This window comes from Manacus vitellinus, unplaced genomic scaffold (assembly GCF_001715985.3).
Source record: "Manacus vitellinus isolate BGI_N305 unplaced genomic scaffold, ASM171598v3 scaffold_23_pilon, whole genome shotgun sequence".
NCBI classification, from domain to species: Eukaryota; Metazoa; Chordata; class Aves; order Passeriformes; family Pipridae; genus Manacus; species Manacus vitellinus.
In genome coordinates this window covers 2,385,302-2,409,167 of record NW_021939718.1, presented here as the reverse complement: position 1 = coordinate 2,409,167, position 23,866 = coordinate 2,385,302, and the positions used below count along the sequence as shown (strand labels likewise).

At 38.3% G+C, this 23,866-nt stretch overlaps 1 protein-coding gene across 2 annotated transcripts in view; it reads left to right on the top strand.

Annotated features, from left to right (window-relative positions):
• The window catches only part of CHD1 (chromodomain helicase DNA binding protein 1), a 57,977-nt gene that overhangs the window by 18,135 nt on the left and 15,976 nt on the right, over positions 1 to 23,866 (top strand). For both annotated transcript variants that reach the window (XM_018072851.2, XM_018072850.2), the window contains exons 4-23: positions 1,253 to 1,320; positions 5,446 to 5,595; positions 5,892 to 6,166; positions 9,328 to 9,553; positions 10,406 to 10,506; positions 10,766 to 10,944; positions 11,960 to 12,087; positions 12,595 to 12,811; positions 13,339 to 13,428; positions 14,245 to 14,435; positions 15,258 to 15,446; positions 15,762 to 15,924; positions 16,297 to 16,449; positions 16,917 to 16,988; positions 19,923 to 20,072; positions 20,656 to 20,804; positions 21,044 to 21,140; positions 21,258 to 21,353; positions 22,331 to 22,507; positions 22,678 to 22,838. In XM_018072851.2, coding sequence (XP_017928340.1) covers positions 1,253 to 1,320; positions 5,446 to 5,595; positions 5,892 to 6,166; positions 9,328 to 9,553; positions 10,406 to 10,506; positions 10,766 to 10,944; positions 11,960 to 12,087; positions 12,595 to 12,811; positions 13,339 to 13,428; positions 14,245 to 14,435; positions 15,258 to 15,446; positions 15,762 to 15,924; positions 16,297 to 16,449; positions 16,917 to 16,988; positions 19,923 to 20,072; positions 20,656 to 20,804; positions 21,044 to 21,140; positions 21,258 to 21,353; positions 22,331 to 22,507; positions 22,678 to 22,838 — 3,032 coding nt within the window. The remainder of the gene's footprint in view (positions 1 to 1,252; positions 1,321 to 5,445; positions 5,596 to 5,891; positions 6,167 to 9,327; positions 9,554 to 10,405; positions 10,507 to 10,765; positions 10,945 to 11,959; positions 12,088 to 12,594; positions 12,812 to 13,338; positions 13,429 to 14,244; positions 14,436 to 15,257; positions 15,447 to 15,761; positions 15,925 to 16,296; positions 16,450 to 16,916; positions 16,989 to 19,922; positions 20,073 to 20,655; positions 20,805 to 21,043; positions 21,141 to 21,257; positions 21,354 to 22,330; positions 22,508 to 22,677; positions 22,839 to 23,866) is intronic.

Sequence of the window (23,866 nt, the reverse complement as noted above, 5' to 3'; positions counted from 1 at the left end):
ATGCCTGTCTTATTGTCTTATGTTAGAATAAAATTAGTAGGGCCAATTGCTATTCTCTGAGTGTGCGTACAAGTCTGGGTTTAGTCTGTAACAGTAATATTCAAATAACTGGCAATTTTATAAGGAAAATAAAAATATCTCTAGTTACTTGTTTTCAAGTGAGTTGTCTCAAAATTAGAGCAGCCTCGATTCCATGCTATTTTTAGATAGATATTCTGTGTTGTCTTAAGCCACACAGTACTGCCTTACATTGAATATTTGTCTCCTTGAGTTTTGTAAAGACAGATAAAAATGCTAAAGTATTTTTTCAGTTTGTTTCTTTATAAAGTGGCTGCTGCAGTTTTCAAATATTCCGTGTAGAGTAGAAAACTACGGTTTTATAAATTTTTCTAATAGTTACCACAAAAGAATTCTTGTATTTTAAGTGAGGCCTGTGTTTCAGGTGTTTCAAAATCTAAATCATAGGCTAAAGAAATGTTGACTTCATGCTATATGAACATCTTTTAAGAACACTAGTCTGAACTATGAAATGGAAATTATTTGCAAAGCAGTCTTTTTGTCCTTCATTACAAAGGCTATGCCAGATATTGCAGTCATTTGGTTGGATTTCTAGTTCTATGTGATTTAGCAGCTCCTCATTTAAACTTAAAATTTAATCACCTGTCATTAAAACATTAATTTACACCAGTTAAGCACTCTCTTCCTGAAAGATATTTTTCAGGATAAAAGTTAATCTAAATCTAAACTTAAGCTGATGAGATTGGCGTTAGCAAAATCTAAGTTTAAGAGGATTCTTGTTTTTTCTTTGAGTTTAAAGAAAGAAGAAGCACGCTATTCTGAGAGTTTTCTTAAACTGCTATTTTAATATGAAACAATATGGAAGGTGAGAAGGCTCCTTCTCAGAGTAGGAGATTTTATTGGAATTTTGATAGAATTGTCTTGATTAACGTGAGGCTGCTTAAACCATGACCATGTGTGTAGTCACAATGTTAATTTTTTAAGAAGGGGTTTTTTCTGATGTTCTCCAGAGCTGTGGTGGCACAGTGTATTCATAGATGGATAAATACAAAAACAATAGCAGTCTTTATCTCATTCTGTATTAACAGTACACTGCGGGGGATGAAGAGGGTAAAACATGAATCATATGCCTCCAGTATGGAGGTAAAAGCTGATTTATCTTTTAAATGTTAGAAGTACTTAATTATTTTTGTGATAATGAATTGGGTTTGGTTTTTTTTTCCTTCACCTGCAGGACTCTTCAAGTAGTGAAGATTCAGCAGATGACTCATCCAGTGAAAACAAGAAGAAAAAACATAAAGAGTAAGATATTTTCATAAGTAATAGCACAAATTTTTTATCATAGAGACATGTGCTAATAATTTATGCTTCATTTCCTCATCCTTGAAGTGCTTATGTTCCCTTTTTAATTCGTCTTGATCTTTCATATCCAGTTTTACAGTTTTTAAAATAGACTCTCAAATGAACATCGTATTAGTTTCTTATAAAAAGAGTCTACACCATTGAAAACATTAATCAGTGCTTTTATTTTTAAAATACTTTGTTGCAGTTTGTTTTTGAACTGAAGGCCTTCCCTAAAAATTCATGTAGAAATGGGTTGTCTCACAGGAAATTCAAGTTATAATCCCTCAGTGCCAGATTCTTTTCGTTTGGATTTGTGTGGGGTTGTTTGCGTTTTGGGTTTTTTTCCCTCTCTGGTATGTTTAAAAGTTTTTATATAGTTTTGATAGTAAATAACTTTATTAACTAGCAAAGAGCTTTTACTGAAAGTAGGCTCCTTCTAAATGATAGGTTATATGTTGTAATTGTAACAGTTATGGAGAATCAGTGACCTGTGTTTTTTATGAGCAGTGTGTAAAAATTGAGCCATTCTATCATTCTCCGTCTCCCAATTCATAAATCACTTCAGGGTTAAGGGCTGCCAGTATAATGTCTTCAGGAAATGTTAGTTGAGTGGAAAAAAAAAAAAAGGAGACATAAAAAAAAGCACTCTGCAAAATGGTACTTCCTTAGCAATGAGCTGTTATTCACACTCTTTTGTAGCTATGAGTTTGATTGCATCTAATAGCATACTTCATTCAAGAAAGATATTAAAGTTTAGGAAACTGTAACCAAATCACTTCATGTATCCATTGCTCGAATGTTTATCCTGTGGCTCATATGAGAAAGTCTGTCTGTAGTTGTTATCTGACAGACAGATCAGAGATTTCTCAATATATAAATCAGTACATGTTCAAGCCTTAGAGGATGGTGCTTTCTATCTATTATATTTCAAAAGAAATACAGGTTGTGGATTCATGTTATTATTTTTTAATTTACTGCTTGTAGAAAAAGTATTTTTTAAGGACAGCACTAAGGAATTCCAGTCGCTCCAGACAGAAAGACAGCTTCATTGGGGGCCCAGTGTAAATGCCTTTCTGCTAACATAAGCAGTGTGGGGAATAAATGGGAGGAATGAGAGATGTGTGCACATCTGCAGGGCTCTGTCTTACTGGCATCGTGACTCCTATGACTGGAGTATTGGAAGGATACAGGCTCTTCAGGAAGGTCAGGCTGGGAAGAAGAGGAGGTGCTGTTGCCTTCCGTGTCAATTACCAGACGGAGTGCATGGAGCTCCCCCTGCAGGTGGATGACTAAGAGCTTAGGGATCAGGATCAAAGGGAGGGCAGGGACAGGTGACATTATAGTGAGGGTCTGCCCATTATAGTGGGCTGCCTTACCAAAAGACCAAACCAATGAGGCCATCTACAGGCAAAGAGGAGCAGCCTCACATTCTCCAAGTGTTAGAGAAGCCAACAAGGAGAGGTACTATATTGGACCTTACTCTCACCAACAAGGAGGGGCTGGTGGGGAATGTGAAGCTCAAGAGTAGCCTGGGCTGCAATGACCATGAAAGGGTGGAGCTCGAGATACTCAGGGCAGCAGACAGGATGCACAACAAGCTCACTGGACTTCAGGAGTGCAGATTTCTCTCTTCAAGGATCTCCTTGGCAGAATGTCAGGGGACAGAGCCCTATAGGGAAAAGAAACCCAGGAGAGCTGAATGATATTCAAGGATTGCCTCCTCCAGGCTCAAGAGTAATGCATCCCTCTAATGAGGAAATCAGAGAAGAACACCAGGAGGCTTGCATGAGTGAACAAGAAGCTCCTGGACAAACTTTAACAGGTAGCTTACCAAGGATGGAAGCAGGGAAAGGTAGCTTGGAATGATAAAGAAAAATTGTCTGAACAGCCAGGGATCTGATTAGGAAAGCTAAAGCACCAGCAGAAGTAAATTTTGCCAGGAATATCTAGGGTAACAAAAAAAGCTTCTTTAGATACATCAGGGATAAAAGAAAGACTAGGGAAAATGTGAACCTTCTCAGGAAGGATATGTGATAAAAAATTAGATGGAGGTTGCATTCAAAGAGTTGTGGTCAGCAGCTCAATGTCATTCCTCAGGAGTTGGTATTGGGAACAATGCCATTTAACATTGTCGTCAGCATCATGGACAGTGGGATTGAGGGCATCCTCAGCAAATCTGCCCATGGCACCGAGCTGTGTGGTGCAGTTGACACCAAGCTGGAGGGAAGGGATGTCATCCAGAGGGAGCTGGACAGGCTTGAGAGATGGGCTTGTGTGAACCTTATGAGGTTCAAAAAGGCTAAGTGCAAGGTCCTGCACCTGGCTCGGGGCAATCCCAGGCTGGGCAGAGAATGCATTGGAAGTGGTCCTGGGGAGAAAGACTTGGGGGTGTTTGGTGGATGAAGAGCCCCATAGGAGTCATCAGGGTGCACTGGCAGCCCAGAAAGGAAATCGTGTCCTGGGCTGCAGCACAAGCAGAGTGGGCAGCAGGTCAGGGGAGGTCATTCTGTCCCTCTGCTTTGCTCTTGTGAAACCCCACCTGGAATGTTGCATTGAGCTCGAGCCCCCAACAGAAGAAGGATGTGGGCCTGCTGGAGCATCCAGAGGAGGCCACTAAGATGACCAGAGGGCTGGAGCACCTCACCAATGAAGACAGGCTGAGAGAGTTGGAGCTATTCAGCCTGTACAAGAGAAGATTTCTGGAAGTACCCTATAGCACCTTCCAGTACCTAAAGGAGGGCTATAAGAGAGCTGAAGGGAGTCTTCTCACAAGGACATATAGTGATAGGATAAGGAGAAATGGCCTTAAGCTGAAGAAGGGTAGATTTGGATTAGATGTTAGGAGGAAATTCTTTACTGTGAGAGTGGCAAGGTGCTGAAACAGGTTGCCTACAGAAGCTGTGCATGCCACATCCCTGCAGGTATTCAAAGCCAGGTTGGATATGGCTCTGATCAACCTGGTCTAGTGGAAGCGTCCATGTCCAGGGCAGGTGCGTTGGAGCTGGATGATCTTTAAGGTCCCTTCCAATCCAAACCATTCTGTTTATTAAGACATTCTGTACCATTGTTCATGTGTCATCTGTACAGTAGATGTATTTGGGATGACTGAAACAATGAGAATGTAATTTCCTCCAGGAGACAACGTCCTGAAAGACAAGAAAGAGAGGAGGGATCAAAATGCCGATTCCTAGGCTTCCCGATGCAAAATTTAAGGAAGATGTTTCTTAGTAATATTCCACCTTTGATGAACAGTACTACTGCTCTAGCACCCTGGTCAAGTAGACCTAAACCTGATATTGGTATAAAGATTTATCAGTATCTCAGCAGTGTATGCCCAACTCTTTGTTTTTCCTTGTACATTAAGCTATTAAGATTAAATTCACCTGTATAATGTCAGAGTTTGAGTCAAGATACTGTCATCACTGGGTACATCTTTCCTGTTGCGAAGTAGAAGATCTCAGTTAAGCACAAATAAGGAGATCCTGCTGGTCAGTCACAAGTGTCTTACTCATAGTACCTTGCCTGCCTATGAAACGCTGATGTGGGAGCTTAGTGGGAAGTTTTGGGAGCCAGTGCCACTCACAGGTTACTGCAGTTCAGTTTTTTCTGAGTGTTTCTCAAAACTGCCTTTATTATTCTTTGGTTCTCATGCAAAAGTTGCTGATTCTTCACATGGGTCAAATAGGCATTAGACAGTATGGGTCTCTCCAGAATATAATATGGCAGGACTTTATAATTTGAACACATGTTAGTTCTGATTACTGTGTATCTTTCCAGTTTGACTTGTTAAGTGCTGTTTTCTTAATGTCATGTTAACTCATTTGTCATGCTAAATTTACACTGTTGTTATTTTAGATTTTAAATCTACCTGATAACAGAAAACTTAGTCCAACTCCCATTGGTCACTTTTTAATTATCTAGTATTTATTGATGACAATTTTCTGTCTCTTTAGCTGAAATAACTGTTACGAGATTTTTATTTCTGGGAAGAATGTTGAAATTACAGCAGATCCTTCGTGGATGAATAACTATTCTAAAAAACCCAATAATGTAAATTACTGTTTTGTCTTTCAATATGTACAGTGAAGACTGGCAAATGTCAGGATCCGGGTCGGTATCAGGAACTGGTTCTGATTCTGAATCGGCAGAAGATAATGAGAAAAGCAGTTGTGAGGAGAGTGAATCTGACTATGAGCCAAAAAACAAGGTCAAAAGCCGGAAACCTCCAACCAGGTAAGAAGTCAGGCATTTGGATACTCTGATACTATTTCTAATAAGCAGTTGAGTATTTACACAATACATGTGACTGAAAACATTAATGCTTATTTTTTAAAAAAATACCCTTTTTTTTAAAGAAGAAGAATAATAATAACATGTTAATACTTTTTAGTGAATATCTTGTCCTGTCTGCTTTAAGTGAAAGTGGAGTAACTGAGCATACATGAAATATGGGTATTCAGAAAGCAATGTAGCAGATTTATTGTTGTCGCTTTTGACGCATTGTTGTGTCATATCTTACTGTCTTTAAGAATTAAGCCAAAAAGTGGCAAAAAGAGCGCAGGACCGAAAAAGAGACAACTTGATTCGTCAGAGGATGAGGAGGAGGATGATGATGATGACGATTATGATAAGAGGGGATCTCGTCGCCAAGCAACAGTCAACATCAGTTACAAAGAAGCTGAAGAAACCAAGACGGATTCTGATGATTTGCTAGAAGTTTGTGGAGAAGATGTCCCACAACCTGAAGAAGATGAATTTGAAACTATAGAAAAGTTTATGGATAGTCGAGTTGGCCGGAAAGGAGGTATTTTTTTTCAGTGTCCTTAAGATCCTGGTGTGCACTGTGGTAACTTCAGCAAATCTTCTCAGCTATAGGTCACCCGTGAGGTTTATAAACAGCAATAATTTTAAAGATACCAAAAAGTCACATTGTTTAGCCTTTCATATTCATAAAGATGTTCCTTTTTAAAGTCCCTTCTAAGTATTGCAGAGAGAAATATAGAAAAATTGCATACCTAAGTAGAAAATAAAAATTGAAGATAGCTCTGTATTGCATAAATGCACACCATATTGTTTTGCCACTGTTTGTACACTTCAGTGATATTTGATCGGTATAAATTATATACAGTGCACTGGAGAATGTGGACTAAATGGGAGAGCTGACTAATAGTCTGAAAACTGAAAAAAATTTCAGTTATTGCTGTACAAATGCAGAACAATGTGTGGAATGCATCTAAAATTTCAATGGTGCACTTGTATGTGAATAATGGCAGGCATGTAATATTTCCAGTAATAATGGGATGGAGTGTCTAGCAGTTCTGCTTTGTATTAGAGCCTGCAAGTTAAAATCATGGAATCATGGAGTGGTTTGGGTTGGAAGGGACCTTAAAGATCATCAGTTCCAGCCCCTCTGCCATCAGCAGGGACACATTCCACTAGACCAGGTTGCTCAGAGCCCCATCCAACCTGGCCTTAATACTTCCTGGGATGGAGAATCAACAGCTTGTCTGGGAAACCAGTTATAGTGCCATACCCCCTTCACAGTAAAGAATTTCTTCCTAATACGTAACCTACACCTACCCTCCTTCAGTTTAAAGCCATTACCCCTTGTCCTACCACTTACCCCTTGTCCTACCACTGTATGCCCATGTAGAAAGTCTCTCTCCAGCTTTCTTGTAGGCCTCCTTTAGGAACGGGAAGGTGTCCCTGGAGCCACCTTTTCTCCTGATATAACAGGCCCAACTCTCTCAGCCTGTCTTCATTGGTGAGGTGCTCCAGCCCTCTGGTCATCTTAGTGGCCTCCTCTGGATGCTCCAGCAGGCCCACATTCTTCTTCTGTTGGGGGCTCGAGCTCAATGCAACATTCCAGGTGGGGTTTCACAAGAGCAAAGCAGAGGGACAGAATGACCTCCCCTGACCTGCTGCCCACTCTGCTTGTGCTGCAGCCCAGGACACGATTTCCTTTCTGGGCTGCCAGTGCACCCTGATGACTCCTATGGGGCTCTTCATCCACCAAACACCCCCAAGTCTTTCTCCCCAGGACCACTTCCAATGCATTCTCTGCCCAGCCTGGGATTGCCCCGAGCCAGGTGCAGGACCTTGCACTTAGCCTTTTTGAACTTCATAAAGTTCACACAAGCCCATCTCTCAAGCCTGTCCAGCTCCCTCTGGATGACATCCCTTCCCTCCAGCTTGGTGTCAACTGCACCACACAGCTCGGTGCCATGGGCAGATTTGCTGAGGATGCCCTCAATCCCACTGTCCATGATGCTGACGACAATGTTAAATGGCATTGTTCCCAATACCAACTCCTGAGGAATGACACTCTTCCATGCCCTCTACTGAGACACTGAGCTGTTGACTACAACTCTTTGAATGCAACATCTGCCTACTTCTTTATCTGCCAAATGGTATAGTTGTCAAATCCATATCTCTCCAGTTCACAGACAAGGACGTTGTGCAGGACAGTGTCAAATGCTTTGCACAAGTCCAGCTATAAGATGTCTATTGCCCTTCCCTCCACCACTACTGTAACCCCAGTTGTAGAAGGCCACCAGACTTGTTGGGGCTGATTTGCCTTTAGTGAAACCATGTTGGCTGTCACTAGTCACCTCCTTATTTCCCATGTGCCTTAACAGTTTCTAGGAGGATCTGCACTATCATCTTGCCAGGCACTGAGGTGAGACTGCCCAGCCTTCAGTTCCTTGTGTCTTTCTTCTTTCCCTGTGTTAAAAATGAAGTTTAAGTTTCCCCTTTCCAGTCAATGGGAACTTCACTGAAACACCATGACTTCTCCAAGATGATGGATAGTGGTTTAACCACTTCCTCCACCAGTTCCCTCAGGACTCGACAAAGTATCTTATCAGATCCCATGGATCTGATCCATGTGCACCTTCAGTTTCTTTAACTGGTTTCAGACCTGATCTTTTCATACAGTGGGTGATTCTTCATTCTACCAGTTCCGGCCTTTGCCTCATTCGGTGTGGCAGCAGCACTTGCTTGTGAAGACTGAGGCAAAACAGTTGTTGAGTTACCTCTGCCTTCTCCATGTCCTAGGTAACTGGTTCTCCCTGAGGGTCCATACTAGGATTCTAATTACAAAAACAAACACACAGAAAAACTCCCATGTAAACCCTGAGCCCCTTGCACTTCAGGGCTACCTTTCTGCATTAGTTATATCCACTATCTGAAGTTTTTGACCGCTCTCAGAACTTCTGATCTTCCTCTCAAATTCCTTCTCCAATACTGTCCCATAATGCAGCGTATCCTCCTCCAGTGCTTAGTGTTACTGCTGTGGTCAAAACCTTAAGAACTAAGCTTCTCACATTCTTCCTGCCCAGATAATGTTGCTGCTTGTGATGCTTTTTGGTGTTACCTCTCTCTGTGACTATCTGGCCCCAGCAGCTGGGGCTCTTTTCCTTATCAGGCTGTTTTCACAAAAAGGAACCTGTTTACTGCTGCTGCAGTACAGTCTGTACTTAATTTACATTTTTCCCCAGTAAGATAACAGAGGCAGAAAAAGTAATGAAACATGTTTAGAAAGAAACAGATTTCTAGTGTCTCTGGTAGTAGGTTTGCCATGTCTCAAGGTTGACCAAGCATAACATCTTTTGTATGCTCAGAGATGGGAATAATATAACAGAAGATGACAGTGTTAGTGGAGCATTCCCTGGTGACTTCTTTAGAAACTAGGAATCCAAATAAAATTCTCATGAGGAAAGATAAGATATTGCAGGATAGGTGTAGAAATTTTGGTTACTTTTTTGGTTGTCTTTTGATTACTTGTGCGTGTGTTGACACACCTAGATTATAATTGTTCAAATAATTGTTCAAGTACTGTAGAATGCTAGTGAATTATACGCTCATCTAAAAGTATCATCAGTTACTTTCTCTGCTGCATTTCTAACTGGTTAACTTATGGCAATGCACACTTACTCAAGGCTTATGATGTGGTTTCTTTCTCAGCCACAGGTGCTGCAACCACCATCTATGCAGTTGAAGCAGATGGTGACCCAAATGCTGGGTTTGAAAAGTCAAAGGAGCCAGGAGAAATACAGTATCTTATTAAATGGAAAGGTTGGTCACACATCCATAACACCTGGGAAACTGAGGAAACACTGAAGCAACAAAATGTTAAAGGAATGAAGAAACTGGACAATTATAAGAAAAAGGATCAAGAAACAAAACGATGGTGAATATTTTTATGTAGACTTCCATGATACTTATTTTGAAACAATATAGATGCTCTGTTGTGCTTCTGAGACCTATTGCCCGGTTTTGAGGACATAATTTTGAGTGTCTGTGCAACAGGAAGACAAAAACTTTAAAAATTGAAGCCTCTTTAATATGTTCCTGTAAGATAATTTTCTGAACCTGATTTGTGTTTGTGTGTTTTAAATGGATTTTTAACAAGAAGGGTAAATGTCTAAAAATAAATAATAAATTGTACCTTTTACTAATATTTCCATTATACTTTGATCAGAGTTCTCCAGGAATTGCTGCAGGGCTCAGTGCTTTCTTAGTGCATTAGCCATTTTCGATTACTTTGAAGAATTCTTGGCTCAAACCTGAGGTTCAAGCCTGAGAACAAAAACCTGAAGAAGTCCATGCATTTTAAAGTCACCTTTTTCATGTTCAGCTTTATTACTATATTTAATATATTCAGTGAATGCTGGTGGGATTTTTGGCAACTAATCATAAGATGGATTCTTACAGAGTGAGCCACCCTGAATACTGTTCCATGAAAATACCTCGTAAAGTACACTGCTTGTCAAGAGATTCAAGTCCTGCAGCTACCAGTGGTATTAGTCATGCAGCTAATGGAGAATACTTATTCTCAACAATAAGTATTCTCAGTCATTAATGATGAGGCACCTAGGCCAGATGCAGCCACTTTGTAGTAGGAATTTTTGTTGTCCCTTCCAAAAAGCTTTATAAGGAAGACTCCCTATGATGGTTACATTCAGAGCTATAGAGTTCCTGATTTTTCTTAGTTTTAGAACTATACAGCATGTTAAGTGTTGTAAATTAATTCCTGTTACAGGCTGAAAAATGCATCTCCAGAAGATGTGGAATATTACAACTGCCAGCAGGAGCTTACAGATGATCTACATAAACAATATCAGATAGTGGAAAGAATAATTGGTATGTTACAAACTTGCAGACAGAAAACAAGGTCAAGAATTCTGTATGTTCTCAGGTTATGTTGTATTGGTAGTTAAGAAATTTAGAATATGGGTATCACTAACTTTCTAATCCAGTACAAAACTTCAGATAAAGAGAAAAGCTGTCATACTGTCTGTGCTGTGAAGCTAGCTTCTGTTGTATTATTACCTAAAATGAACATGCTCATAAGAGTATAGAAGTAAAAAGCTGATCAGATCTCTCTGGTACTTTTCTGCAGCTCATTCAAATCAGAAATCAGCAGCTGGTTATCCAGACTACTACTGTAAATGGCAGGGTCTCCCTTACTCAGAATGTAGCTGGGAAGATGGAGCTCTCATTGCCAAAAAGTTTCAGGCACGCATTGATGAGTACTTCAGCAGAAATCAATCCAAGACCACTCCCTTTAAGGATTGCAAGGTGAGTTTGTAATTCACAATGGATTTATAAACAGTTGTACTGGGTCTGACTGACGTGGAATTCATTTTTTTCAGAGCAGCTTCTACGGCCTGTGTTCTAGATTTGTAGCCTTAAACGGGGTTGACAACAGACAAGTGTTTTGGCTGCTGCTGAACGGCCCTTGCACTGTATCAAGGCCTTCTCTGTGCCTTGTGTCATCCTCACCATGAGTGGGCTGGGAGGCAACACAGCAGTACAACTGACCCCCAACTGACCAGAGACACTTGGTGCTATTAGTGTCAGCAGTAAAACTGGGTGGGCTCAGAAAGAGGTGGCTGTTGCTTGGAGACTTGCTGATCATCAGTCTGCTGGTGAATTAATGTGTGACTTACCTTCTGTCACTTGTGGGGTTTTCTTTTCTTCGTGGTTTTTTATATTGGTTGCGTGGGTGGTTTATTTTTCACCCAGTAAACTTCTTATTTTGACCCACAATTTTGTTCTCACTTTCACCTTGTCAGTTCTTTCCCCTGTCTCTCTGGGGTGAAAACCAAGCAACTGGTTGGCAGCTTGGTTCCAACAGATTGTTAGCCAGGTTCAAGCTACCACACCAGTTGCAATAGTAAAAGGGTGAAATTCTTCTATGAATCTAGATATGAGATACATACTATGAATTTTTCTGGAAGGATTTCAGAATAACAATAATGATGTATAGTACTACGTATGGAAAATAGCACCACTAAGGGTAGTTTTTTGTAGATACCAGTCCCCTGCATTTTTACTAGCAATCAAAGATGGGTTTGTTTAGTATTGTAGTGTATTTTGAAAGTAAACTTTGTATGAGTCACTCCTGTTGTGAAATTTAGATTAGCAATCAAAGTAATTTCAACTTGCAAATTACTTGGTGGTTTTATATGGCCTCGATGGATAAAAACTAGAGTTGATGACCTAGTGGATACCTACTGTTATTTTTTCTGTAGAAAGTCATTTTGGTAACTGCAGCCAGTACTAGGACTGGTGATCAATTTGCTTTTCACAGGTTCTAAAACAGAGGCCACGGTTTGTTGCACTGAAAAAGCAACCGTCTTACATTGGAGGACATGAAAATCTAGAGTTACGAGATTATCAGTTAAATGGATTGAATTGGCTTGCTCATTCATGGTGCAAGTAAGTATAGTCTGAAATGAGTTTGTTTGTTTGTAAATTGTAAGCATTTGTAAAACATTTTCATACCATAAGCTCAAAGTACAGGTCTGAGGGGAGTGGTTTTGCTTACCATTCTGTAGCTGTTCTCAAAAAAACCCAACTAAGATCTGTTGTTACTTTGCTTTTAGTTTCTATATGATGTCATATTTTCAGAAAAGCAAACAAATCTAAAACAGTAAAACAAGAAAACCCAGAGCAAGCTCTTCTGAAATGTCAACATTAGTGTTATACTTTTAAAATAATACTCACAAGGAATACTTGCAAGCTTTTTGTTAATTTAAGGAAGGGGGGATTGGAAATAGCTTTTATGGAAAAAGAATTAAGTTTCTTCAGAATGTATAGTTGCAAAATCTTGAAAACGTGGATCATCAGTGGGTCTTACACTCAAAAGAGAATAGTTTCGTCTTATCCAATCCTTCCCCCTCTTTACACGTCCCCTGAATTGTTTTGTTTTGTTTTGTTGTTTAGAGGGAATAGCTGTATTCTCGCAGATGAAATGGGTCTGGGTAAAACAATACAAACAATTTCTTTCCTGAACTACCTGTTTCACGAACATCAGCTGTATGGGCCTTTCTTACTGGTCGTGCCACTTTCTACCTTGACATCTTGGCAAAGAGAAATTCAAACTTGGGCTCCTCAGATGAATGCTGTAGTTTACTTGGGAGATATAACTAGCAGAAATATGGTGAGTGTCTCTCTTTATCATTGGAAAGTCTTGTACATAAAAAGACTCACCTTTTTGGTTAGGACTGAGCAAATATTCCCTGACTTTAAGATGCAAATTGAAAGCTTAGATTTTGATTTTATGTAAATATGTGTGAGAAATTTCTTCTGCTTAATAATAAACAGAATTAAAAATTTGAAACTTGCATTTGAAAACTAATTGTCTTCTTTCGTGTGATTATTTAGGTGGGTATAGTAAAAATAAATAAGAAAGCCAGTCATGAGCTTAGTTTATTTTCTGAAAGGTTGTTGGTTTGTTTTCTTAATGTTAGTAATCCTATCCATAAAAGTAAAAAATTATTGTGTATGTCGTGTGTGTGTGTGTATATACATATATATACATAAAATGTAAATATGTGTTTTGGCCTTCTGTTTTGTTATCATGTTAATGTACGCTACTTAACATCTACATCACTGCAGTGCTAAAGTTGATTCCAGTCAACAAGACCTTTTTTCTGTAGCTTATAGGTTGTTTGATTCTTTTTGTAGATAAGAACTCATGAATGGATGCATCCACAGACCAAGAGATTAAAGTTTAACATACTTCTAACAACATACGAAATTTTGCTGAAGGATAAGGTAATTGCACTTCTTTGGGGAGATAAAATAATTTCTCTAGTATAGAATTCTCTTTAGACCTGCATGTATTTCATTTGTGGATCATTAAATTTATGGAGAGTGTTTGGGGTTTTGAGTTTTATTTCTTGGAAGGACTTTTCTTTTTTAAGCACTTCAGGATTTTATGTATGTATGATAAGGCTTTCAGCCCTTTTCCACATTGTGAAGTGGGCAACACTTCGTTTTCTCCAGTTTTCTTGAGTCTCATTACTGTGATAATTCTCTCCCATCTTCAAGCTCTACTTCTTTGCAGACCACTCTCAAGGAGCTGAAAAAGAACCCAACCCCTAGCCCCAAATATGATATAGAAATATGAAATCACATATAGTTTTTCTGTGATATTGTGCAAAAGGTATACATGTTCATTTATTAATACTGTCTGTGTAGTGGCAGCACACAGAGTTATTGTTAATCCTCTAACAGTATGTGAAAATTTTTACAGATATTCAGAAAGCAGACCGTTTTTCCTTTGTACATGCTGGGAAGTAGTAGTCAATAGTGATTTTTTTTTTCCCCACTATGTAAATATTATTTTGGGTCAGACTTTTGGCCACTTCTTTAAATTATAAATTTAACTTGGCTTTCTTGGGATGTCTGCATGCTTTTCATTGAACCTGGCAAGTGTAAAAGCCATAATTAGTACTAAAAACATATAGCTGTCCATAATTTATTGAAATAAACCAAGAAATGATGCTGTTTATAGCTTGATTATATAGTGTGGAAAATTATGTAATATGTAATTTGTATAATGTTTCCCCCCTTCTTCATTTCTTTAAGTCATTCCTGGGTGGTCTGAATTGGGCATTCATAGGAGTTGACGAGGCGCATCGTTTAAAAAATGACGACTCTCTTCTGTACAAAACTTTAATAGACTTCAAGTCTAACCACCGTCTTCTTATTACTGGAACCCCTCTGCAAAACTCCCTCAAAGAGCTTTGGTCTTTGTTGCACTTCATCATGCCAGAAAAGTAAGAAAGAGTTTTCTGTCAAGTTTGTTCTTGTGAAGTAGAGTAGTGATTTGAGAATCGGTAGAGCTAAAGAGTTCTACTGAAAGGTAATTTAAATAATCTTTGTAAAGTAGGTGCATATCTTTTCATGCTGCTTCAAGTAAATAACGCTGGTAGAAGTTGTCACCTTTTCCCATTTTATCAAAAGTGCACAAAAATGATGGATTGATGAATCAGAACCTGGAAAAAAGGCTTCATCTTAGCCCAGGAAGAGAACTGCATGGATTTACTCAGGGGAAGCAGAATGGAATTTTTTCTGTGTTAGCACTGTTAATGAAAACAAATTTGTACCAAGATGCCCAGTATCCTGTGGTTCAGTCAGATAGCTGGTTTTCCCATATGTTTGCATACTGTAAGTTTACTGTATTGACCTTATTTTGTACTGATCTGTTTAGACCTAGGGTAAAATAGAGCTTGTGTGTAAAAGCACGTGTTCCTGTCAGATATCTTGTAGGTGCCGATCGCCATAGCTCTCTTGGAGCCGTGGATTGTACTGACTTCTTGGAACTTTACAAGCAAAGCTATTGTGGCTGAGTGGCTTCATTTGATCACAAAGTCTGTCCTAATCTGTTAGCACAGACCACAGCTACACTTCAGCTAGACCATACAAGCTGCAACACATAAGTAGATTAATAAACAAAACAGAAGGGAGTAGGAAAGAAATCTGAATGTGTGTTTGCTCTTACGATATATTTATGCACATTGTGTATTTATGTTACCTTTCTTACCTTATGTTATTTACAGTATGTCACTGTTTTGTGCTCATGCATTGTTATGTTAAAGGTTTTCCTCGTGGGAAGATTTTGAAGAGGAGCATGGCAAAGGGAGAGAGTATGGTTATGCAAGTCTTCACAAAGAGCTTGAGCCATTTCTGCTGAGAAGAGTTAAAAAAGATGTAGAAAAATCTTTACCTGCTAAAGTTGAGCAAATTCTGAGAATGGAAATGAGTGCGTTGCAGAAACAATACTACAAGTATGTACCATTTCGTTGTAAATTGTGCTGTTTCAGTGATATGCCTACCTGCAGTTTACTGAATTATAATGGTTTTTATACTGTACAGAAGTCGAGGCTTCTGCAGGGTTTCACAGCAAGACAAATCTGTGAAGCAAGGGCGCAGGAATTATGGTGGTCTAATGTCTATTCACGTAGTTTCTTTTGTTTGGAATATTTAGACATTCTTTTAGGAGCTGCTCTTTTTCTTTACCTTGTTCATATTTTGAGAGTTTACGTCTGTCTTGCTTCCACATATGGTTAGAAGTTACTAATATTGTACCTCTTATATCATAGGTGGATTTTAACCAGAAATTACAAAGCCCTCAGCAAAGGTTCAAAAGGCAGTACCTCAGGCTTTTTGAACATCATGATGGAACTCAAGAAGTGTTGCAACCATTGCTACCTCATTAAACCACCAGATGATAATGAATTCTATAATAAACAGGAGGCCTTACAGGTAATGTCACTTTTTAATTAAAAAAAAAAAAGAAACGTTTTACATCACACAATTTTATAGTGCTCTAGCACTTTATTAATTCTTATTGAATTGGAAAATGTTTATGCTGGGTTTTTACACTAAAGTAATTTTTGTTTCTTAATTGGAACTGAATAATTAACAGAGAATTGATTCAATAAATCTCCCTAGTTTCAATTACGTATTATCATAATAAATGTTTTAAACTGTAGAAGTCTTAAGAGTGTTGAAATTTGCCTTCTTTTTTTTCTGCTCACAGTAATAGAAAGAAAAGCAAACCTTATAACCAACCTCAGAGTATACTGGTGTTGAGATTAATTTATTTTGCAATATGTGTTTCTTGTTTTCATGTAGCATTTAATACGTAGCAGCGGGAAACTAATCCTTCTTGACAAACTACTGATTCGTCTGCGAGAACGCGGCAACAGGGTTCTGATTTTCTCACAGATGGTGAGGATGCTGGACATCCTGGCAGAATATCTGAAATACCGTCAATTCCCATTTCAGGTAAGAATCTTGGTGGTAGTAGCAGTGAGAAGCTTTGATCTTGAATATAAGAAAAATCTTTTCTCTCCTGTGAGGGTACCCAAGCACTGGAACAGGATTATCCAGAGGTTAAGAAATCTCCATCCCCTCTGGAGGTTCAAAGGATACCTGGACATGACCCTGCCTGAGTAGGGCATTTAGACAAAATGAACCCCGGCAGTTCTTTCCAGCCTAAACTGTTTGTGATTTTTGACCTTTACCCCTTGGCTTAAGAAAACATGGGAATAAAATGTATTCTTTTTCTAACAGAGCTGTTGCTCTGTGATAAATAGTACCTTGAAATTTAACAGATGAATTAAAAATTATGTGAAGTGTTTTGATTATTTTTTTCCCTTCACATAGCAGCTTTAGCAGCTGAGAATTAAGTTGCTCTGATTTTGAATATAGTATAAGAATTACTTTTTAAATATAATTGTTCATTTCTTTAGAGACTTGATGGATCAATAAAAGGGGAATTGAGGAAACAAGCACTGGATCATTTTAATGCAGAAGGATCAGAGGTATGGTATTTTTTTTCCTGAGGGATCTGTTTTATTTTTTCCCAAGAAGTATAAGAAAACATTTCACAAAAAAGGAAGGCTGAGAAAAGTGAGGAATATATCAGTAGTGTTGAAAATTCATTGATACTGCCTAGCATATAAGGTTTATATAAACTCTTTTATTAAGAAGAGGCTAAGTAGAAAACACATAAATTAGGAAAATGGTAGCGAAGTACTCTGTAAATGGTGCAGAATTTTAACCTCAGCTTTGTTCCTGTGTAGAACTTAACAGTGTTTACAAGAGCATTGAACTTAGACAAGCAGTTAGCGTCAGAAAATTCCTTTGGCAGTGGGCAGAACTAACTTCATATATCCTTGCACAGACAACCGTATTTGAATAGTTTCAAATACGAATTCTGTTATCTTTGTTGCCACCTGTTTACTTGCCCTGGAAGAAATCTAGTAAAGAACTGATGTTTAGCAGTCCTTTGTGAGCAGCCTGTGAATATGTAGGTGTCTCTTGTGATTCCTTAGATTCTGAACTTGAACATTGGTAGCTTATTTAGCATTCCTATTATGCAAGCCATTCCATACCTTTGCTCAGCTTTAATCTTTTGTCCTACTTGCAGATTTGGGGGAAGGGAGGTTGTGTTGGTTTGACTGGTCATTGGGTTTTGGGTTCAGTTTGTTTGGTTTTTTTAATTGGTATTTGAAGGATAGCATTTGTTAGTTGCTTCTGAGCTTGTTTCTGCATTGTAAAGGGAGAAGGACTGACCTCCGTATTTGTGAAATGGAGAAGCTAATTCTATTTCAGATTTCTTACCTAGACATTGTTGATTTTTTCTGAAATCTTCTCAGTTACATTGTATGTTTTTTGAAATGAAGAGGAATTTAAACCATGCGTTTCCAAAATTGAAGCAAACTATGTATTTGTGCAACAAAAAAAATCACATTCTTAATTTTATTTTTTATTTGTTTCCTAAAATTTCATAACATTTTGTATGGGTTTTGTGTAGTTTTTATGTTACTGGGCTAAGGGCTACCTGGAAACGTTTAAAACAATTTTCAGGACTCTTTCCTGAGCGTAATGGTTTGCTGTTTCCTGTAACTGTACTGAAAATTGTGTTTGTGTTTTTTAACCTGTTTTATTTCATCTTGGTTTTCATATATTGTTTTATTCAATGTATCAAGATCCTTCTGCAGTCTTTCATAGTTATCTGTGATTCAGTAATTCTGTATTGTCACAGGTTTTTTTCACTTTGCTTATCCCACTTTCATATTAATCATGAGTGTGTTGAACAGCATTAAACCCGGCAGAAAACTTCTGGTTCTTATCTCTTAACCAGTTACATGTGGGCTCAAGCACCTTCCCTGCTCTGACATGGTTCCCTAGTCTTCCAGGGCTTGGGGCAGAGGAGAGGGTAGGAGGGGGTCTTTGTGACATTCGAGGCTTTAAGAGTAAGGTTTTTGTACTTTTGGGCCAGTCTTTTGTTTTGTTGGGATGTTTTGGTCAGTGGTTGACATGGTTTGACCCTGGCCAGATACCAGGGGCCTATTAAAACCACTCCATTACCCTCCCTCCTCCCCTCTGCAGCTGGACAAAGGAGAGAGGAAGAAAAAAACTGGCAAAGAAATTTCATGAGTAGAGATACGGATTGAAAGAAGGCAGTGTTAATAGGCAAAACAAACTCAGAGTGAGGATAAAACTTAAATTTATTACTAACAGAATAAGAGCTAAAAAGTGAGAAATAAAACAGTCTTAAAACACAAAACACCCTCCCCCCCCCTCCTTTCAGGTCTTCCGTCCTTCCCCCTGCGGTGCAGGTAGATGGGGAATCCCAGGGAAAGGGGGGGTTGTTGTTGTTTGAGTCCATTGCTTGGGCAGCAGCTTTTTGCAGCTGGCTCTTTACAGTCCAAAGGTCCTCCATAGTTTACAGGGGGACACCTGCGTTACCATGGTCTTCACCACGGGCTACAGGGGGGTGTCTCTGCAACTCCGAGTCCTTTCCCTGCTTCCGTGGGGTCCCTCCCACGGGAGACAGTCCTTGATGAACCTCTCCAGAGTGAGTCCGTCCACCCCTTGTTCTTTTCAGTCTGTTGCCCCGTGGATGACTTCCCCAAGGGGGTGCAGTCCTTCATGGATTGAGCTGTTCCAATGTGGGTCTCCCACTGAGGCCACAAGTCCTACCTGGGAAAAACTTTCTTCAGCATGAGCTTCCCTCTCCACAGGCCACAAGTCTCCAGCAGGACTTTGCTTCATTTTGGGCCTCCCACAGGGGCTCACAGCTTCCTTCATGTGTCTACCTGCTCCAGCATGGACTCCTCCATAGGCTGCAGGAGGCTTTCTGCACCCCAATGGTTCTTCATGGGCTGCAGGGTCTTCAGCTTTAAGTCTTTGGCCTGCTTCTGGGGGAGGGGGGGGAAGCCCCTCCCTCTTTCCCCCCCTCTGGCTGCACCAACCTTGGTGACTGCTTGTTCTCCCAGACTGGAATTTCTTCTGCGCCACAACCTTCTCTTCACCCCTTCTTAAATATGTTTTCACAGAAGCACCATCTCATTGGCTCAGCCTTGGCCAGCAGCAGGAAATCCCCTCCTGGAACTGGCTACCATTGGCTTTTCACAGGACAGTGAAAGCTTCTACTAGCTTCTAACAGAAGCCACCTTAATAGCCCCCTTACCCCCGCTACTAAAACCCAGCCACAATAACCCATGACAGTGGTCATCTTCTAGGATGCTGCTTCCTTTAAACTGTTGAGAAGTCAGTAACTATCTATGAAAGAAAATGAGAATCAGTGTTTGCTTTATACTTAAAAAAGCTTTAACCATAAAACAGTTATGGAATTGGTAGTATGTGATTTTGTAGTCTACCGTACGTACTGCATAAATGTTATATTGGTTCCTTTAAGAATATTACAGTCATTGGATAGAAAACTATTTCTTATTTTATGATTTCAGGACTTCTGCTTTTTACTGTCCACCAGAGCTGGAGGATTAGGTATCAACTTGGCATCTGCTGATACTGTGGTTATATTTGATTCTGACTGGAATCCCCAGAACGATCTGCAAGCACAGGCTAGAGCACACAGGATTGGACAGAAGAAACAGGTATACACACTCAGCTTTAAGCTCCAGACCTAAAGCAGGGTTATGTACATTAGCTGTTTACTCTCTGGCTGCACTATTCTGTCTTCATGTATTTTTGAGAATAACTAATACTTTCTGCATTTGGCCAAATATATTAGGAGTGCTCACTTTTTTTTCTAAATCTCCATATAGGGACAAATCATATAGCAACTGTGGTATTTGGATGGGAGAGGGAGAAGAGTTGTGGGCTTGTCTTGGCATCATGTCATTGTAGAAAATAGCTGCTATATCAGACACATCCCCCTTGCTTAAGAATTTCTTAGTTCTCTTCAGGATTGTTTCTTTCTTGCAGAAGACATACCATAAAAATTAGAAATATGACATTATTACCTGTAGCAATGCTTGTGCGGAGTCACTGAAGTTAATGAAAGATAGGTGTAAGAGTTTACTTATCTGAGATTTTTTAAATGTTTCTCTAAAGACTGTGGTAACATGATTGAACCAGTATTTCATATTTGAAACCCATCAATAAATTCTGAAGATATGCCGTGAAGACTGAGTTTTCTCCTTGCTGTTGCTTACTTTTTTTTTTAAATACACACAGGTAAATATTTATCGACTAGTCACAAAAGGATCAGTGGAAGAAGATATTCTTGAACGAGCCAAGAAAAAGATGGTATTAGATCATTTAGTAATTCAGAGAATGGACACTACAGGGAAAACTGTACTACATACTGGCTCTACTCCTTCAAGGTATATTTGTGTTTGTTTCTATACCAACCCACCCTTAGGAATATTTCACTCTGTTAATGAAAGGCAAAGTAAGGTTAATGCAAAGTCTTTGTAGATTTTTATTTGCATGTTAAATATATATCTTAAATATATGGAGAGTTTTTATTTAACAGTGAAAAGTCTTAAATGACTTATGATTGTAGAGAACTTTTTCAAGTTAATAAGTTAAAGTGTTTTTCCTGAAATGTCATTTATTTCAGCTCAACACCTTTTAATAAGGAGGAGTTATCAGCGATCTTGAAGTTTGGTGCTGAGGAACTTTTTAAAGAACCTGAAGGGGAAGAACAGGAGCCCCAAGTAAGCAGTGTTACTGGACTAGATAGATAAAACAGCCAAAAGTATGTATGAATTATTTAACTGTAAAGAAAAACTTCTCTGGGGTTCTGTGTTTTTTGGGGTTTTTTTTATCCATAGGAAATGGATATAGATGAAATCTTGAAGAGAGCTGAAACTCGGGAAAATGAGCCAGGTCCATTAACTGTAGGAGATGAGTTGCTTTCACAGTTCAAGGTATGACTTCGTTCTCTCCTTCCTACTGTAATTATACTTTTGTTTATAAACAGTACCGTTTCTCTTTCGTGTACCTATCTGTCTCTTCATTCTTAGGAAATAGATGCGTGAGTCAACTCTCTATCACTTCCTAATAAAATATCTTCACCAATACATGGTACCTACCACCAGTATAAGCAATTAAAAATATGTGCTGTATTTTGATAATAAAAAGATATATTTATGGATGTGTTGATTATTAGATTTCTAAGTAGTTATGTGTTTTATTTACTGCCTTTGTCAAGCAGCTCTAGTATCACTGAATGCAATATATAGTTTGTGTTTCGTAGTTGATAATTTCTCCAAGTAGCTTTTAGCCCTGAAGTAAACTTGAACATCAGGTATTTCTGAGTGTTATCAGTTAAACACAGAAAAAAAAAAAGCAGAAAAAAAAAGCAAAGCATGATATATTTGTTTAGTTCAGGAAATTATTAAATAACTCTCCTGCTGATTGCTTATTCACAACATATTTTTATATCTACAGTGTATTAATGTTTGGTTAGTTTTATGTTGTTATAGTTTCACATTAAGTCAGGCATTCAAATGTTGTTAGCCCTATTTTGAGGTTAAACAACAATCATACAGCCACAAGGGAGTTGTTTCACTGTGCATCCATATTAGTCAACTTTTAAATGAAGAAAAAGATTCTCATTTCTCATCTTAACCCATGTTGAAAGGAGTTTATCTTTCCTAAATGAAGAAAAATACTTTCATGAGAGACTTGTTTCATTGTTTCATGAAGCAAGTTCTATGTGTAAATTTTACGTAGATTATAAAACAAGAGCATATATATAAATAGAACTATAAATATATAATATGTATAAATGCATAAAATATGCTGTCTGTAACTCTGTGTTCCTAAAATAGTAGTTGATCAGTCTTTTTCAAATAGAGTCATGTGTTAATTTGATGAAAATATGTATATTCTGATATACAAGGTGGCCAACTTTTCCAATATGGATGAAGATGATATTGAGCTGGAACCAGAAAGAAATTCAAGAAATTGGGAAGAAATAATTCCAGAGGTCCAAAGGCGAAGAATAGAAGAGGAAGAAAGACAGAAAGAACTTGAAGAAATATACATGCTCCCAAGGATGAGAAACTGTGCAAAACAGGTGTCTCTTAGTTCTGACTTGTTGTTGACTCTGTTGCTGTTGGTTTAGTTTGTTGCTGTTGGGATTTGGGTTTTCTTTTCCTTTTCTGAACACATTTTTTGACAGGGTAGGTAAAACTTACTTATGTTTGTTAATCACATAGCTTTTAACTACTTATTCTGGAATTCTAGATAAGCTTTAATGGAAGTGAAGGGAGGCGCAGTAGGAGCAGAAGATACTCTGGATCTGATAGCGATTCCATCTCAGAAAGAAAAAGGCCAAAAAAACGTGGAAGACCACGAACTATTCCTCGAGAAAATATTAAAGGATTTAGCGATGCAGAGATCAGGCGGTAAGATACAGGACCACAAGTCATGTTTGAAGGGGCAAGAAATTACCATTGTTATTAACATGTTTATTATTATTAGGCTTGAAAATACAGAAGGCAGTCTATTTTTATGGAAATTGTCTGAAATTTTTTTATTCTAGGCATTTAATGTTTTTACCTTTTGTACTTTGTGGTGCTGACATAGTGAACTGTCATGGCAAGAATTTGAACCCATTTTAATGAGGTATAAAATTAGGTTTGAAAAATACTCTTGATTGGTTTATTTTAATTCCTGCAACACATGAAGACAGTGATTTCACTGTGTGATCTCTGACAGTGATTTTACAATGGGTGAACTTTTCTTTTGTAAAAAAATAAGCAAAATAGTCTACTTCTCACCATTTTATCTAAAAGCTGCAGTGCTGAAAGAATATGTAAATCTATTTGGTGACAAATGAAAAAAAATTGAGTGGATTTTCTGGGTTTTTTAAATTCTTGGCACTGTAATTGAATTGTTATATCATGCTTTTTAAAATTAAATATATAAAATCTTATTTGAAACTTGTACTACTATTGGTCCCTTCAGTATTTGCTAAATATTTGCTAAAATATTTTTTGGTAGTAGGAGGAATTGTTTTGCTTTACATTTTTGGGTTTGTGAAATGCTACTTTACTTCTGAAATCTAAGTATGCATGTTTCTCTAAAATGCTGTAAAGCTTTCAAAATATTTTGACTTGAAGAATAACTTTTAAAATCCTTTTTGCATTTCCATGTCATCTGACAAGACAACGAATTGGGACTTTTTTCAAGGCTATTATTGTGCTTGCACTAGCAATCTGAGACCTTGGTTATTGAGGAAATTTTCTTTCTTTTTTTAAATTATTTTTATTTATTTTTATTTAATTGTCTTTCTATTCTAACTGGTATCTCCAGTTTCTTTCCATCACTTAGACATTTCAACACAGAGTATTTTTCATGTCATTTTCCAAAATCTTCCAGTTAACCTGTTGCAGATTGCTCCTTTTAAGAACTATATCACTATATAATGCAT